This window comes from Argopecten irradians, chromosome 9 (assembly GCF_041381155.1).
Source record: "Argopecten irradians isolate NY chromosome 9, Ai_NY, whole genome shotgun sequence".
Lineage (NCBI taxonomy): Eukaryota > Metazoa > Mollusca > Bivalvia > Pectinida > Pectinidae > Argopecten > Argopecten irradians.
In genome coordinates this window covers 28,624,269-28,641,946 of record NC_091142.1, presented here as the reverse complement: position 1 = coordinate 28,641,946, position 17,678 = coordinate 28,624,269, and the positions used below count along the sequence as shown (strand labels likewise).

At 35.8% G+C, this 17,678-nt stretch overlaps 2 protein-coding genes across 2 annotated transcripts; one reads left to right on the top strand and one right to left on the bottom strand.

Moving 5' to 3' along the window:
• The first annotated feature begins 611 nt into the window (after positions 1 to 611).
• Positions 612 to 8,269, top strand: LOC138331976 (sodium/calcium exchanger regulatory protein 1-like). Its single transcript, XM_069279889.1, is given in 5 exon segments — positions 612 to 1,219; positions 2,522 to 2,691; positions 3,581 to 3,661; positions 3,664 to 3,699; positions 8,081 to 8,269. Coding segments are annotated over 5 exon segments (429 nt in total). The 5' UTR covers positions 612 to 1,131; the 3' UTR covers positions 8,135 to 8,269.
• LOC138331973 (uncharacterized) lies at positions 8,248 to 15,545 on the bottom strand. Its single transcript, XM_069279885.1, has 2 exons — positions 15,318 to 15,545; positions 8,248 to 10,848 (listed from the first exon to the last, which is right to left on the bottom strand). The coding sequence occupies exon 2, from the start codon at positions 10,806 to 10,808 to the stop codon at positions 8,745 to 8,747; it is 2,064 nt and encodes a 687-aa protein (XP_069135986.1). The 5' UTR covers positions 10,809 to 10,848; positions 15,318 to 15,545; the 3' UTR covers positions 8,248 to 8,744.
• Positions 15,546 to 17,678: the final 2,133 nt, after the last annotated feature.

The following is a 17,678-nucleotide window of genomic DNA, read 5'->3' as shown; positions in this document are numbered from 1 at the left end:
TTTTTTATGAATTATGTTGCTGACTGAACAGAATTTATATTTTCCATAGTGAAATATAAGGTTTTGCGGTGAGCATAAAAGCGATATACTTCACTCCACTCAAAATATCAGTTTTGATATTTTCACTCGCTTTTGACCAATTGGACTTATTCACTTGGTATCACGTGGCACATGAATTATTTTTACAAAAAAAATCCGTTTCGGAATATTATTGGATCTTTAAAGTCCCCCGTCTTTACGCCGATGTATAAAGGCCCGGTACCAATGTCAGTATATTTAGAAGTAATGCAAAAGTCAGGTGTAACATGTCAATTCGTTTAAATGCTGTATTATGTACATACATTCAAGGGACTTAAGTATTCGTCACTGATATTTTTCCCTATGTATTATATGTATCTTTTTTAATTTCTTTTAATTTTCTTGATCTCATACATACATATGGCGAAACATTGTTAAAAAAGTTTAACAGGAGCTGTCGTTAAATCTCTATAGGCATTGACAATACTGTGCACACAACATAACAGAATAAACCGTTTGGTACCTTTTATTGGCTTAGGCCTATTTTAATAATTAAATTTCATACATGTAAACATCGGCTTTGACACCGGATAATGTGCGTCTCCAATACAATAAGCAAGACAGGGTTAAAGAGAGCTGAACAAGGTGATTGAACTGAACAAGGTAATTTTGATTTAATAGTCAGTTATTCTTGATTGGTTTTTTAAAAAGAATAACCAAGAACACGATGATATACATACGTGTTCATATTTGTTTTAGCAGAGGTAAAGATTTCAGCTTATTTAAACAAAATCGTAAGAAACGTTTAACAGAGACTCAATCTCCGGAGTAAGGCCTCATACATCAAGTTTGTGTGACTATTTTGGTCATTATGGAACAAACTATTCTTTGTGACTTCCCGAAGTATTTGGAAAAAGACATTGTGTTTTGCAGTTGCTGTTGGACATGTTTAAATCATGAACAATGAAAGCAACATGACAAGTTGTCACGTGACACTAATGCTATTATAGGACATGCATATGTACTCTGAAACCTGATGTGCTGGTTTAGGGTCAAAATCTAGGCTGTTCTGGTGACTAATGAGTTTGTCCTACGAGTCATATCACAGTCAAAATGGCTCTGGATAAAATAAAGGAGGATTTGGTGGGAAAATGGAAAATGGACAGGAGCGAAAACTTTGATGAGTTTTTAAAAGCAGTTGGTAAGTATTGTTACTTATTTAATATTTGTCTGGAAAATAGTAAAAACGTTTCAATTAAAGCTTTAGATAAATAAACTTGTAAACCATGTCATTAAAATTGCACTACATTCTCTCATGTTAATTCAATAGGCTAAATAGATAGTGGGTTTTTCCGGAAATAATACACGGCTTAGTATAATTTCTAATACCATAAAAGTACTTATCATGGTGTTTGATGATACAATGTGAGCTACAGTCCTTAGTGTTTAAGTTAGATTCTAGCGTTCTATTTATTACATTTAGAACCACCAAGGTAAGTAAATTATTCCAAAATATGTAAAACATCTGTCAACATTTCCACACTCATCTTACTCAAGTTTTTAATAAGCAATGTCCCTCATATAAGTTCTGTTAGTGATGGAATCCGTGAGCAGTTAGGGTCATTTGAGGACACATACACGTGTATGAATAGTTCTTACAATTTCCACTTTTTAATTTCCTTCACCTAAATGAAGTTATCTGGTGAATACTATAGTGAATGCTCAGATTTAAATAGACACCATTCAAAGATAAAAACATGCAGGTCTTCGTCAACGAGAAAATAGTGTATATAGGTTCTGTGTTGAGCATCATATTACGAGCTGTAATGTCAATGTCACTCTATGTCTTTGTATCAGCCACTAGGGAACAATAATCCGACACAGATAATGACCTGGGTATCAGCTGTAATCAAATCAGTGTAAATACCATCATCATATACATAGACAAGATTTCATAGTTCAATATGTACACTACTGATGTGTGTATACAATCATAATAAGTATTCAAGATTTCGTTTGTGCTTGTACTTAGTATTGACCCTTACACAGACAAAAAGTCTGTTCATACATGCGCGACACAAAAACAATGATTGATGTACAATATGTATAAGAAACTTTCGTAAAACACGTTTTAAGTTCAGTTGTGTTTTGTCATTTCTTTATTCAAAACCGCATTCAAAAGGATAATCTTAAAGCTTGAATAAAATAGGGATTTGTACTCTTATTATATAACGAATGTTTTATTTTCGTAATATGTACAACCTAAACGAGATACAATTGTCACTTTCCCTTTCGTGTCCACTATAACATTTCAAAAAATCATAGATCTCATGCTTTGTATAATAAAATGAAATTGAAATATGATCGAATTCAATTGAGGTATGATCGCAAAATTTCCGGAAATGAATCACAACGTAGGTAACACATCACTTGTTTTAGTAAAAGTGATTGATGTTGGTGTCATAAATCATAAATAAACGGATAATTTTGATTGTGTGAGCAGGTGTCAATATGTTGTTGAGGAAGATGGCGTCCCTAGGGAAGCCAACAATGACTATATCAGTAGAAGGGGAGATAATCACTGTAGCCCTGGATATCGCTGTGAGGAAAGAACAGGATTCCTTTAAGCTGGACGAACCTTTCGAGACACAGAGAGAAGGCGAAAAACTGAAAGTAAGTGGTTTTTTAAAGATATTTATCTGACTTAAAATACTGTATTTTTTCCTAATAAATACCTCTGTTGATGAAGATTATTCAAACTCTACAATAATGTATTATTATATTTCTGGGGTTACTATCACTATCGCCATACCTATCCCTGGACAATCCATTCTTTTTATACTCTATGGGTTAATACTTATATTAGGTTATCAACTTCTGGATAATGTCATATCAAAACTGAATGAATTTCAGGAGAAAAAAACCCTACAAATACTTTAAGTTCTTAGCTGTCTATAGAGTAGCTACTGTTGTAACGGAAAAGATATCACCTTCTAAAAATCAGAAGATTACTTCTTTTCCGCTTTTATAACATTAGCTACCCATACAGTGTACGTTAATCTGTCATTTAATTAATTGATGCACATCAAAGGAGCAGAATACCTTATGATAAGATTTTACATAGCCATCATTTCGTTTTTGCTAAATACCACGTTGACCAGGATGGATATAATGATAGTTACCAAATAAGCTATAAAATATGCAAAAATGAATTATGTATGCAACGAGTTTAAACATTAAAAGGCATCACGATAACAGGATTCCAAGAGAGGAGTTGTACATTGCATTTAGCGTTTTTTGTCCCAGAAGTGCTGCGTTAAAATATGAGTACCTACACTCCCCCATCCCCCCCCCACCATATTTTGTTTATGCCATTACGGTGAATGCGGGATTTCATCGTTTCACAGTTATTAGACCTGTTTAAGATTGTGTTTTTCGCTAAACTTTGATTGCACAGAAAAAGGAATTGGCAATATCTAAATGCATCTTACCTTTCATATTAACAATTTTTCAATATCTTTTTAAAATAATAATGTCAGACGTGTTTTGTTCTTATGTCTAGATGAGCCCAACATGGGAAGACGGCAAACTAAAGCTAACAGCTACACCGATAGATCCGAACTCCAAACTGAATCCCCCAACTATATATACAGGGAGAGAGTTGGTGACGAGATTCTTATGGTAAATATCTAACAGCTATACCATTAAATCCTAACTCCAAACTGAATTCCCTAACCATATACAGGGAGAGAGTTGGTGACGAGATTCTTATGGTAAATATCTAACAGCTATACCATTAAATCCTAGCTCCAAACTGAATTCCCTAACCATATACAGGGAGAGAGTTGGTGACGAGATTCTTATGGTTAATATCTAACAGCTATACCATTAAATCCTAGCTCCAAACTGAATTCCCTAATCATATACAGGGAGAGAGTTGGTGAATATAGCAAGTTGGTGAAACAGGATATCTATTAAGAATGGATATTTATTTTTGTACTGAATATCAATACTGTTTTGACCGTCCCTTCAGGTTTCGGATTTCGTTATTTTTTTATATTTTGATTTTAGGTATATCTTGATCACAAAAACTACATAAAAATCAGATGTCACCGGGTTAATCTTTCTTCCAGGGTTGCTTAAAGATATGTATTAATGACACAAAATTCCGAGTTTTAAGGATTTTTAAATAAACAATATTTACACCCTGTAACATCCCTTTAACATATAAAGAATGTGCCCGTAACATGTTCATATAGAATTCATAACTATGTCAAATTAATTGGGTTTTCCACAATAAAACGAAATATCATTATTCTAAAATTCAACAGGACCCAATTTTAGTGAAAAATTGCATCAAAATAGTCTTTTTTTTCTGATAAAATGATATCAGGATATCGAATTTTTATAATTGCCATGAAGATTGACTTATTTGCAATAAGAAAACCCAATAAAAAGTATACATCACCATATTATTTTCACAAAATATGACCGATTTGCTTTCTAATACCCCTTAAATTTTGGCCTGAAAACCTTAGAATAGGCGAATCCGTACGTAGCACTTTTCAACATTTTATGTTATTCATTTACCCTTGTTAATTTTCTATATTTATTATGTTATTGGAGAATACAAGATAACACAATAATTACATATCTTAATGATTAATTAATATATTATATAAAATATATAAATAAAACAGTTTGCAAGCTACATGTACATGACCTAAAACTTCCAAAAAGAGTCTATTTCAGCAGAAAAAACATCAGCTTTTTCTGAGACGAATATTTGCTTTGTGTGATACTGTATTAAAATGCACTATTTTCGGTAATGTCATCTTTCAAATTATAAGTAAAGATTTTAATAAACAAGAGATCCCAGAGGGATCTTGGCGCCCACCAAAGAATGATCTATGTCTGACAATGGAAAGAGGGATCTTTTCTCTGCTTTTCAAACTTTTGCAAACATACTAAATACATATAAAATTTGAGACAGATCGCTTCAGTACTTTCTGAGAAATAAGCAGTAACAAACTTCAACTATCAAAATCCAAGATGGCTCCTTGGCGGCCATCTTGTAAATCGATCGGTCCCAAATCGAAATATGCACAACTAGGGCCATAGAGGAACCTATATATGAAATTTGAGACAGATTCATTCAATACTTTTCTGAGAAATAGTGATAACAAAACTTTAACTATCAAATTCCAAGATGGCAGCATGGCGGCCATTTTGTTGACCGATCGATCCAAAAACGCATTATGCACAACAAGAGCCCTAGGGAAACCTACATATGAAATATGAGAAAGATCCCTTCAGTACTTTGTGAGAAATAGCGATAACAAACTTTAACTATCAAATTCCAAGATGGCAGCCTGGCGGCCATTTTGTTGACCGATCGATCCAAAAACGCATTATGCACAACAAGAGCCCTAGGGAAACCTACATATGAAATATGAGAAAGATCCCTTCAGTACTTTGTGAGAAATAGCGATATTAATCTTTAACTATCAAAATCCAAGATGGCTGCCTGGTGGCCATTTTGTTGACCGATCGATCCAAAAACGCATTATGCACAACTAGGGCCCTAGGGGAACCTACATATGAAATTTGAGAAAGATCCCTTCAGTACTTTCTGAGAAATAGCGATAACAAACTTTAAGTATTAAAATCCAAGATGGCTGCCTGGCGGCCATCTTGTTAACCGATTGGTCCCAAAATGCAATATGCACAACTAGGGCCCTAGGGGAACCTACATATGAAATTTGAGAAAGATCCCTTTAGTACTTTCTGAGAAATAGCGATAACAAACTTTAAGTATTAAAAATCCAAGATGGCTGCCTGGCGGCCATCTTGTTAACCGATTGGTCCCAAAATGCAATATGCACAACTAGGGCCCTAGGGGAACCTACATATGAAATTTGAGAAAGATCCCTTCAGTACTTTCTGAGAAATAGCGATAACAAACTTTAAGTATCAAAATCCAAGATGGCTGCCTGGCGGCCATCTTGTTAACCGATTGGTCCCAAAATGCAATATGCACAACTAGGGCCCTAGGGGAACCTACATATGAAATTTGAGAAAGATCTCTTCAGTACTTTCTGAGAAATAGCGATAACAAACTTTAAGTATCAAAATCCAAGATGGCTGCCTGGCGGCCATCTTGTTAACCGATTGGTCCCAAAATGCAATATGCACAACTAGGGCCCTAGGGGAACCTACATATGAAATTTGAGAAAGATCCCTTCAGTGCTTTCTGAGAAATAGCGATAACAAGAATTGTTAACGGACGGACGGACGGAAGGACGGACGGAAGGACGGACGGACCACGGACAAAAAGCGATTTGAATAGCCCACCATCTGATGATGGTGGGCTAAAAATAAAATGAAAATATTTTCCAGCAATTTTATTTCCGTATTTTGTTTGTCCGTTTCCGGACGAAAATTAGTATACCGGTATCTCTCTTCATTAATGAAGGGTAATCGCAATGCACTTTGGGAGAGATTGACGAAATGTTTGCTCAAATTCCGATGTCAGGAGCGAGTAATAATAGATGGGTACGGAGAAATAAAATACGTTTGCCGGGATCCGGATAGCGACGTTAAAAACGTATGACGTCACAGAAGGGAGGTCTATTAAACACTTATCGAGCGTCTATAAAAGATTTTAAAATTTCTTAATGTAATTGATACAATTTTTTTCAGCCACAGAAATGACCAATTTAAAACAATAGTCAAAATATCGTATCGGTGAGTCCATCCGTCAATCTGGGACAAATGGCTATTTTTATAAATATTACTCGGTGAATGAAAACACAGGGACCTGGCACGAATCTTTTAACCAATGGTATTGATCATAGTATCAAGAGTATGACCTCGGTGGTAGAGAAAAATGGACCTATTTTTTCAAACCATGATTTTTTTTAATAAACGGACTCTATACACCAGTGACACATATCTTACCTTAAATAGAAATAGTTTATCTTTCCAATGAGTGCTTAACGAACAAAATGGCCAAGGTTATGGCCAGATGAATCAGGAAATTTACGAAAAATATGCTAGGTAGACTTTTTAAACATCGTGTAGCTCAGTAGTTTTAAACACTACCGTCATGTTCATTTGTTCTTCGAACTCATCTCGATTTTACCGACTTGCGCATCACTACATAATTTGCATAATGCAGTCATGATAATCAGGTAAAATCGAAAACAGATTGTGGGCGAACACAGTAATGTATACTGTTTACCACCACAAGCGTAGTTTTAGTGATTTCGGCTTGGTTTTTGACGAACCCATTCAAGGAGAGACGACATTTCGAGTGGACAGGGAAATGTCTACCTAGCATATTTTCGTAAATTTCCCGATTCATCTGGCCATAACTTAGTCAATACTTGACCAGTTTTGTTCATCAATCTGGGACAAATGGCGTAATAGCATAAATATTACTCGGTGAGTGAAAACACAGGGACCTGGCACGAAATTTTTAACCAACGGTATTGATCATAGTATCAAGAGTATGACCTCGGTGGTAGAGAAAAATGGACCTATTTTTTTCAAACCATGATCTTTTTAATAAACGGACTCTATACACCAGTCACCGATATCTTACTTAAAAGAGAAATAAATGATCTTTGCAATGAGTGCTTGAAGAACAAAATTGGCCAAGTATTGACCAAGTTATGGCCTTGTACATTATATAACATATCTAATATCGCAATCAAGATATCTAATATATATGCATGGAAATTAAGGATTGATATTGCTCTTTGAATAAATGTCATGTTGGCTTGCCATAGTCTCATGTACTCAGTCAGATGTCCATATTCATCGTAGGAACTTCATTTTATCATATTCAATCAGTTTCCATCATCATCCGAAAAAAGAGCAATCTGACTTTAATAAATGTATTTTCGAGCATTTTATTTATTAGGGATATCGATTGTACAATATAAATTTGAGTACAAGTAAAAATGTACATATTATACCATAATTTGTGTGGTCTGAAAAATCCATGAAATGTAATACAATGTTTTATATTAATTAACACATTCCTTCTTTGTTTCAGACAATGGATGTTGGTGACGTCAGATGTAAAAGATATTTTAAGAAGTTGGAATAACATTTATCATCCCACGTATTCCTAGGGTATTGGTGACTCTTAAAAGGGGGAAACTATTAAAAGACATTTTGTTTCTTTAATAGATAATATTTTTTATATTTGTATTAGTTTGCTTATAAAAAATAATGAACAATGCTTGGTTTTCATATTTAGTTATTTTATATTCCTATATTATATAGTTGCAAAGTGGGTAGGTATGTTTGGCATGTTTTGTCTCGTCCACCTTGTCTGAGCACCTTGACCCTAATGTAACATTTACGTCAAACTTTGTATATATACGCAGATTGGTGTCTCATTGGGCCGACGCCAACTGATGTCTTTCATTTATTCCTTAATCTTCTATAAATCTACAGTAATTTTATTCTTGCAAACGTAACACAGTCGAATAGGGATCATGTTATCCTCCGTTTTGTGGACATATAGTAGTTATTGGTAATACCAGTACAGCATGTAGTAAATTACATTTCACTCAATGGATTTTTACCACAATCGTTTATATTTAAACATGTTTCTCATAACTGCAAAACATAAATATATAGCAATTATTCAGAAATATACTATGACCATAAATACACTATAACACACGATACTAAATATGCTGTCAACGTCGTCAGGTGTGAGAACTGTCAATGAATCTATACACTTCTAATGAAACCGGCTCTCTCAGTGAGGTAACGACAAACTCTGGTTTGGATGGATGGACAACAATGCTGTATGGTTTGGTGATTTCAGTGAGCTTAGGTAAAATTTCCTTACCACATGACATATCAGGTGACACAAGATAGACATGTCCACCGTCTAGTCCGCAAGCGTAGACATTGCCATGTTGATCCAAACCAACACCTCTAGGGTCCGTAAGACAAGGGTCTCTGTATCTCGAGATTTCCGTGCCATCATCTAGCCTAGTACTTACTAGGCAATCACCATTCTTATGGTACACGAGATTCTTTGACATAGCAATGTATGTGTAAGATCCCTTTTTCTTGACTGACCGAAGGATTGTTCCGTCCATAGACAGTATATCTACACTGCGATCAGTACCACACACTATGTTATCGCCGTTGACTGAGATTCCCCATGTCTGTGGTGGGCTTTTGATAGTACTGACTACGGTCAATTGACCTATCCCTAGTGTACATCTGAGGATTCTATTGTCGTTGACCGCGACAAAAATGTCCCCATCTGTACTTCCTCGCGCTATGTCTGAAGGATTTCCTCCCACCATATATTTCTCCAGACAGGCATAATTGTCATCTAGAAGCAGAAGTCGCTGGTTGTAGAAATCAGTCACAATTAATTCTCCGTTGTCAGTATATATTCCTCCTGTTAAACAGGTGGGAGATTCGGCGCTCAATACTTCACTCGTTACCGTCTGCACGAGAGAAGCAGATTCCTTCCAAACGTCAATGGTTTTGCAGGGTATCGACCCTACAGAAACATGTTGGGGACATCCCTCGATGTCAGAGGACAAAACTGAGTCAGCAAATGACACAGCTCTTGGTGTTGGTAGTATATTTTCCAGCATGGAACTGATACACTCTTTCATCTCTTCAGATGCGGTCGATATCTTGGGTGAAAAGCTGACATTCCCGATTGAAACGCACCTCATGATTTCGTCGATGATGTATGCTTTTGACAGTGTTGTGGTAAATGTATTTGGCAGATCTTTCATGTATCGCGCCATACGTCGGTAGTGCGATGACAGCTGTTGTTTCGTATGCTCTCTAGTAATGAAAGTCATCTGATGATCGCAATGTTTCTCCAAGTTTGACATCAGAAGTTTTGAATTATTTAAATTAGTTCGAAATGCTGTAATATACCTCTGCCGATCGGAAAGCTGTTTTCTGCAAACACTGAAATTATGACAAACATCACTCTGAAATATTTCCCTTAGTTCATCAAGCTTGTCTTTCGCTAGTTGCACCAGTTGCGTCATGTCGTCCGATATCTTCTTTTCTGTTGCTGTAAAACTGTCTATTTCTAATTCGTTTTCAGCCACCATCTTATCTAACATTTCTGAGATTTTCTCCCATTCTGATCTGTTTATTTGTTGATCTGTCATGGTTTTGGTCGCCACGTCCTTCATTGATTTTACATTGCTGCAGCTTCTGTGTTGCAGACACACGCAAACGCTGCAGCACATAGCGTGGTGGTCAAGACAGTAGGCATCCAGGCTCTTCTCGTCGTGATAGGGACAAACAGTACTAGACGACAAATCATAGATCTTCTGGATGTTCTCAGCATCACCTGGTGCAACAAGTCTATGGGTCGCCGTTTTTCTGTTCTTTTTGTGAGCAATTCTGCATTGCTTACAAAGAAAATCTGGACACTCTGAGCACCATACTTCGGCCGGATTGGATTCGTTTTCCCTAAGACATGCATCACAAACTTTGTCGTCAAAGGTCAAGGCCGTAGGACTAATAAAACAATGATTTGTAGGAAATGAAGATGCCCATTTACTTACAGAAAGGCTAGCGTCTCGCGGAGTAATAGGTGCGTCACAAACAGGACAAGGAAAATAGTACCGGTCGTCTTCTGATGTCACGTGTTCTATGACGTATTCTGCTAGACATGAGTAACAGAGCGTGTGATGACAAGAGAGCTTCCTGGGCTGGTTGTATTGTTTCGAGCATAACAGGCATTTGTAGTCTGAATTTGTCGCTGCTTCCGCCATTCTGTAGCTACATGGGAGGCCGATGATGTCTTAAGGTTGTCTGAAATTTCAACGTTATAGAAATATTTACAATGGGGAAAAAGGCAAAACTATATTGGCAATTGCATTAAGAATTAGATATATGCAAAGGAAGATTATTTGCCGATAACGGCTACATCATTCAAAGGTTTTTGTAATTTTTGGATTTGATTTCTAGATTTGTCATGCCTATGTATAGTTTTTATGGCTAAAACCAACCCCTAAAATGTCCCATGTAAGTATATCATACAATTCGTTATCGGCTAGCTACGTTCTTTTTTTCTAATATTATAAAAAAACTTTAAAAATTCAACTTCTTTTGAACGTATCCATCAACTTGATTTGATACTATTTGTTTTTCTTACAGATATTTCATTAATTTAGTGTCTTATCTATTCATAGGATCATTTTTCGACATTAAACACGGGGATTTCTCACAATGTTTTCGTATACAAGCTGTCAATCAGGCGTTAGATTGCAGGAATGCTCTAAAATGCGTCATAGAGATCGTAAACTGTGGATCATGTTACAATTATGATTTATTCGGAACTCCTCTCTGATTACTATTGAAAAGTGAGCTGTATTACAGAGAGGACGAAGTTTTAGAATTCCACATTAATCACATCTGGATAATACGATGGCCGACAGCGGCCGGCAAAAAACAACTCCTACAAAACGTTTTTCGTACTTAAATAGTCATTGATATTTAAGTACAACTTTTATTTTCTAAAAATGTTTTTTGTCATGAAAAATAATTATGTACAAAATAATTATGTACAAAAATATTTTCTAAAAATAGTTTTTGTCGTGACAAATTTTTATCACATATTTATGTACAAAAAACAACAGGTCTGATGCTAAACCCTGTATTTAAATGGAATCTTCCTATTCTCAGGTGTACAATTAATCTTTCAGATAAGGAATTCAACAATGAATGTTCCATTTGGCTTGCTTAAAACATAGACTGTGTCATAGACAATCAATTAATACTGGTTTCTTGGTGGACTTTATTTTATCTATATTCGAGAAAGTTCATAAAAGTCGCAAAATGTAAGTGGTAATAAACAAAAAATCTCTATTTTTTGCCTAATTATTATCCCTTTTATATATCTTTGTATATCAAAGGTTTAAATGTCCATTTAACTTAACTATTTGTTGTAAAACATGCCAGATTTTCCTGCAATCCTCAGTTATAGAACCCCACAAGTATCTGGTATGCAATTAATCATCGTGATAAGGAGTACGGCTATGCCCAAATTGGGGTGATATTCACAAAATACCGCGTCGATAGTACTGAAATATAAAACCGTTAATGAATTTTGTTTACAATGTTGAGTTATATACCAATATTAACTTTTAATCCCGATTATCAGGACTACCATCAGAATAAGGAATTCGGCCAATGAAGATGACATATGGAGTCTGTTCAATGTAAAAATAGTCCAATCTTAGGCGCGCGTTTGCATTCCTTATCTGAAATATTAATTGAATACCTGAAAATGGGAAGATTCCATTTAAATACAGGGTTTAGCGTCAGACCAGTTGTTTTTTGTACATAAATATTTGATAAAAATTTGTCATGACAAAAAATATTTTTAGAAAATATTTTCTGTACATAATTATTTTGTACATAATTATTTTTCATGACAAAAAATATTTTTAGAAAATAAAAGTTGTACTTAAATATCAATGACTATTTAAGTACGAAAAACGATTTGTAGGAGTTGTTTTTTGCCGGCCGCTGTCGGCCATCGTAGGATAATGTTTTTTGTTCAAAAATGGAATCGTGTATTATCTAGAAACGACAATTGAATTCAATTTTCTTTCAGCAAACTGAAACTTTAGAAATGTAATTCAGAAGTAGTGTGGTTGGAATTTCCCCACCATCCATCCCCCACAAAACTGCTGTTGCCTTGTCATCAATATACAAATAGAGGCAAAGTATTCTACACCAGGTTTTTTCTTTTATGATTTATGGTGATGACTGAACAGAATTACATTTTCCGCAGTAAAACATAGGTTTTACTGTGAACATAAAAGCAATATTCTTCACTCCAGTGCAAATATCAATTTTGATATTTTCACTCGCTTTTGTCCAATGGGACTTATTCACATGGTATTATGTGGTGCATGAATTATTCCCGTTGGAATGCGGCATTGACAGTGAAAATATTATTTTGATTGTTACGTCATCAGTTTACGCTAAAAATGACCTCATATTCTTGTGTATAAATATGGCGTTATGCTCACAAAAATACGACGTAATAATCGCAAGGGAAAATAACTCTGTAAAATACCATGGCGGAATAACCTTTTGCGGAACTAGTTGTAATGATCTTCTGTACATAAATGGAAGCGAGAAAAAATCAAATAAATAGATTATTCCATTTTTATTAATGAATACCCGTAATGCAAGGCTTTCATTTCGTGAGGTGGAAACTTTGATATTTTTCACTCAGAAAAGCTATCAAAGTTTCCATCTCACTCGGTGAAATATAACTGGTATTTATGAAGAAACGAGGAATGTCATCTATATATAAATGTATTAAAGTTGATAGGTAGAGGGTAGTTTTGTGATCGGGTGGTGTTGTAGTTAAGCCGCTCGCCTTCCACCTTTCTATCCCCGGCTTGGAGGTGAAAAGGTTAGGGGTCATCTGCCCGATCACGTGGGCTTTGTCTGGGCACTCCGGTTTCCACCCACACTAAGACCCTTCCCGCGCATACATCAGGGGGCCATCGAGACTATTTTACATAAGTTGTATAACTTGTTTCTCAATCGATGTAAAATAAATAAAGTTTATATATTATATAGATAGAGGATGGGTACGATTTACAGTGCTTAATGCAGAAATCATTTTTCCATATGCACGGTGAAATCCAACTTCGCTAGCCAAGGGTATTCAGTCCGATGTTCTCCCTGCAACAGCATCGGAATGAATACCCTTGGCTAGCGAAGATGGATGAAATCAAACACGTTTGAGTGTATGTATGTATTTATAATTTGGTAAAAATATGCTTAGTGTTTGAGAGTGACGGCATTAGGAGGCAGAAGAAACAGAAACCCATTGCGAATGACAAGTAATTAACGACGCGTTGATTGTGTACTTAACGTGACAGGCACTATACGTTAATACTCAGTCATTTTCCCACTCGTTTATATATACCTTTGTAATTCATCGACGAAACTGCAATGTAATGTTATATTGTGCACATAACTATATGCTTGAGTAATAAATCATAACTTAACATACATATCTTATGCATTTTCATGTCAGAAAATATTTTCTTCACTTCCAGGTCACCTTTAAAATCATGAGAGGGCTGTACATTTTCAATGATACATATAACGTTATAATGTACGTAACAGTCAAAATCGCTATTGTTTACATGTGAATATTCCGTCTTTACATATTACAGAGTAAGCTCCCTTACGCGTAGGTATCGATTGTTACGTCATTATATTGTGATTCACGTCGCAATTCACGTCGTTTTCTCCTAGACTGGTTCCCGCCTCAGTTACCTCCCTTGTGTACGCTTCACTGAGGACCGGTAGCGAGTAGCCATCTTGAGTGGGAATTCCAACTCCAGAGTAGTGCGCATCATTCTGCGCATATGTCATCATGGAGACGGCTATTAACGTCGTTCTTATGAACATTCTAAACTCTGTTAGCACGAAATGATTTCAAAACTTAAGATCTTATTTAATTTTGTTGATATATCGTTCAAATAAATTATTTATTCTTTACGTTAAGATCCGTCGCTTCGTGGGTAAAGGGGTTTCCCATGCCTAAAAAAAAATGATGCCAGCGAACCGGATATGTAGATTGACCAATCAAAAAAATCATCATGGTTACCCGCTACCGGTCCCTAGTGAGCCTGGCGGAGAGTAGAGAACTAAGGGAAGGGAACCAGTCTAGTTTTCTCCGAAACGTATGACGTTACGCTCGCAAACACAAGACGTCACAATCAATACCTACCCGCAAGTGCAGATAACTCTGCAATATGCAAATTCGGAATAACCGAATATATTGTATTAAGTGTGTTAATACGATAAAAAATATCAGAGGTTTTGTTATATTTTTGTTTTGAGAAAAAGTTTCAATATGATTACTAGTAAGTATAACGTGGAGTACAAATTGATACGGTTTGGAGAGACCTGTCGGATTTCTCAAAGTAAAAAGATAACACTACGTGAACACGTCGTTGAGAAACATGCAATTAAACACATAGTTTTATAAATAGATCAGAGAATGATATAAACATCTCTCTGTAATTAGAATTTATCCTTCAATATTATTTAGAACTTTTGTTATAGTTGATAGTTTATGAAAACCTGACGAGGTAAGAAGAGAAAACTCGTATATTAAAATTTGAGTATACTTGGCGTTACTTCCTCCTTACCTACACGTGTAGTTCCACTGTTATCGAAATATAAATTCTACATAAGTTCTTGAAGTATGCCAAATTAGAAATAACATTTTAAAAACTTACCAATTGTATTACACCTGTATTTTTTCTCTTATACATCCATACCAAGGACCACGATGATAGAAAATGTTTGCATTACATTTTTTTTTCAAAATGGCTGACCGAATTCTCGGTACAACATTACGAACCGTTTATCATCTGAGGTATTGTAGCTAAGCCGGGGTTGACCTAGATATGTAGGGTGGATGACGTCAATATACTAATGGTTTTGTTATCTTACTTTCACTTTGACTGGAAATATGAGGGGGGGGGGACATTTGTTAGCGACAAATCACGTTTTCATCGCATGACGTTTGTTAATTAAAGCATTGATTTTTGACATTGATATCTGGTCGTATAGCAAACGCCAGGATGCAAAACACTTATAAGATACAAAAACCAGGCCCATGGGCCTTAACGGTCACCTGAGTTCAGATACAGAATGAAACAAAGACATGCATATAAACACTATATATTTGCCCATCAGGCCCTTGAAGTCAGTCAGTGATTTTATAAATTTGACTTTTTAATCTATGAAGATTATTTGGTTCCATCAAATCTGTGAATTCAGATGAAAGATTTTTGAAATGTTATCCATTTTGACCCCTTTTGGCCTCACCCCTCTGGCCCCTGGGGGTCGACCAGGACCAATATGGATATGATGTTAAAATGCTATCTCAGGCTATTAATTCTAACCCAGATTGACTAATTTCCTATGAAAACTAAGCAAATAATGTTCCTAAATGTGTTTTTCCTATATAAACTATAGTAAATTTGACCCCCCTCCCCAGGGGAAAATCTGAGATCCCAGGGCCATGAAATTCACAATTTTTGTAAAGGGCCTTAAGACTTTCCGATCTATCAAGAGTATCTGGTTCCATCAAATCTGTGAATTCAAAAAGAAGATTTTTGAAATTACCATTTTGACCCCTTTTGGCTCCGCCCCTCTGGCCCCTGGGGGTCGGCCAGGACCAATATGGATATGATGTTAAAAAGCTATTTCAGACTAATAATTCTAACCCAGTTTGACTAATTTCTACGAAAAATAGGCAAATAATGTTCAAAAATGTGTTTTTCCTATATAAATTAAAGTAAACTTGACCCCCTCCCCAAAGGGAAGCATGAGACCCCAGGGTCATATTATTCACAATTTTTGTAAAGGACTTTAAGACCTTAACATCTATGCAAAGTATTTGATTCTACCAGTTCCAGAATTTCAGAAGAAGATTTTTGAAGTTTTAGCCTATTTGACCCGTTTTGGCCCCGCCCCTAAGGCCCCTGGGGATCAGTCATGAAAAATTTGGTAACAAGATTCAATGGCCATCATATAGGGGTAATTCTGACTACAATTGACTAATTTCCTATTATAATGACTAAATATTACTCAAATAATACCCAAGGGTCATATAATTCACAATTTTCATAAAACACCCTAAGACCTGTCCATCTATGACGAGTATTTGATTCTACCATTTCCAGTATTTAAGAAGATTTTAAAAGTTGTAGCCTATTTGCCCCTTTTGGCCCGAGGGGGTTGACCAGGACCAATATAGATATAATATTTAAATGTTATCTCAGACTAATAATTCTAAACAAGTTTGACTCATTTCCTATTACAAATGATCAAATAATACTTAAAAATGTGTTTTCCCTATATAAACTATAGTAAACTTTACCCCTCCCCAAGGGGAAACCTGAGACCCCAGGGTCATATAATTCACATTTTTTGTAAAGGACCTTAGGACCTTTCTATCTATGAAGAGTATTTATTTCCATCACATCTGTGAGTGGAGAAGAAGATTTTTGAAATTTTAGTCAATTTTACCCCCTTTTGGCCCCTCCCATAGCTTCCTGGGGGGTGGGGACCATATAATTCACAATTTTGATTGGCCTTATGCCTTAGAAGTTTTGTGCAAAATTTTATTGAAATTGCTTCAGCAGTTTTTGAGAAGAAGTCGAAAATGTAAATTGTTTACGGACATACGACGGACGACGCACGACGGACGACGCACGACGACGGACAAAAGGCGATTAGAATAGGTCACCTGAGACTCCTAAAAACCAGTTTGTTTTGGGTTCAGGAATATTCGTCCTACCATAACTAGGCACAAACGGGATCCTACATATGAAATCTAAAGGAAATATATCTGAAAAATAGTGATAACAATAATAGCTTACGGACGAGGGGAGGGAGAAAAGGAGGGACGAACGGACGGAGATAGAACACTTCGGGCGATTCGAATAGACCAACATGGATTTGACAATGGTGGCATGTAAGTATCATTTCTTTTATATGAGCTACCCGTGAAATCAGTTGTATGTGTATCTATAACTATCAAAATTTGTATGTAACCTATGTCATGCGATCCGATTAGAAGAAGAGTG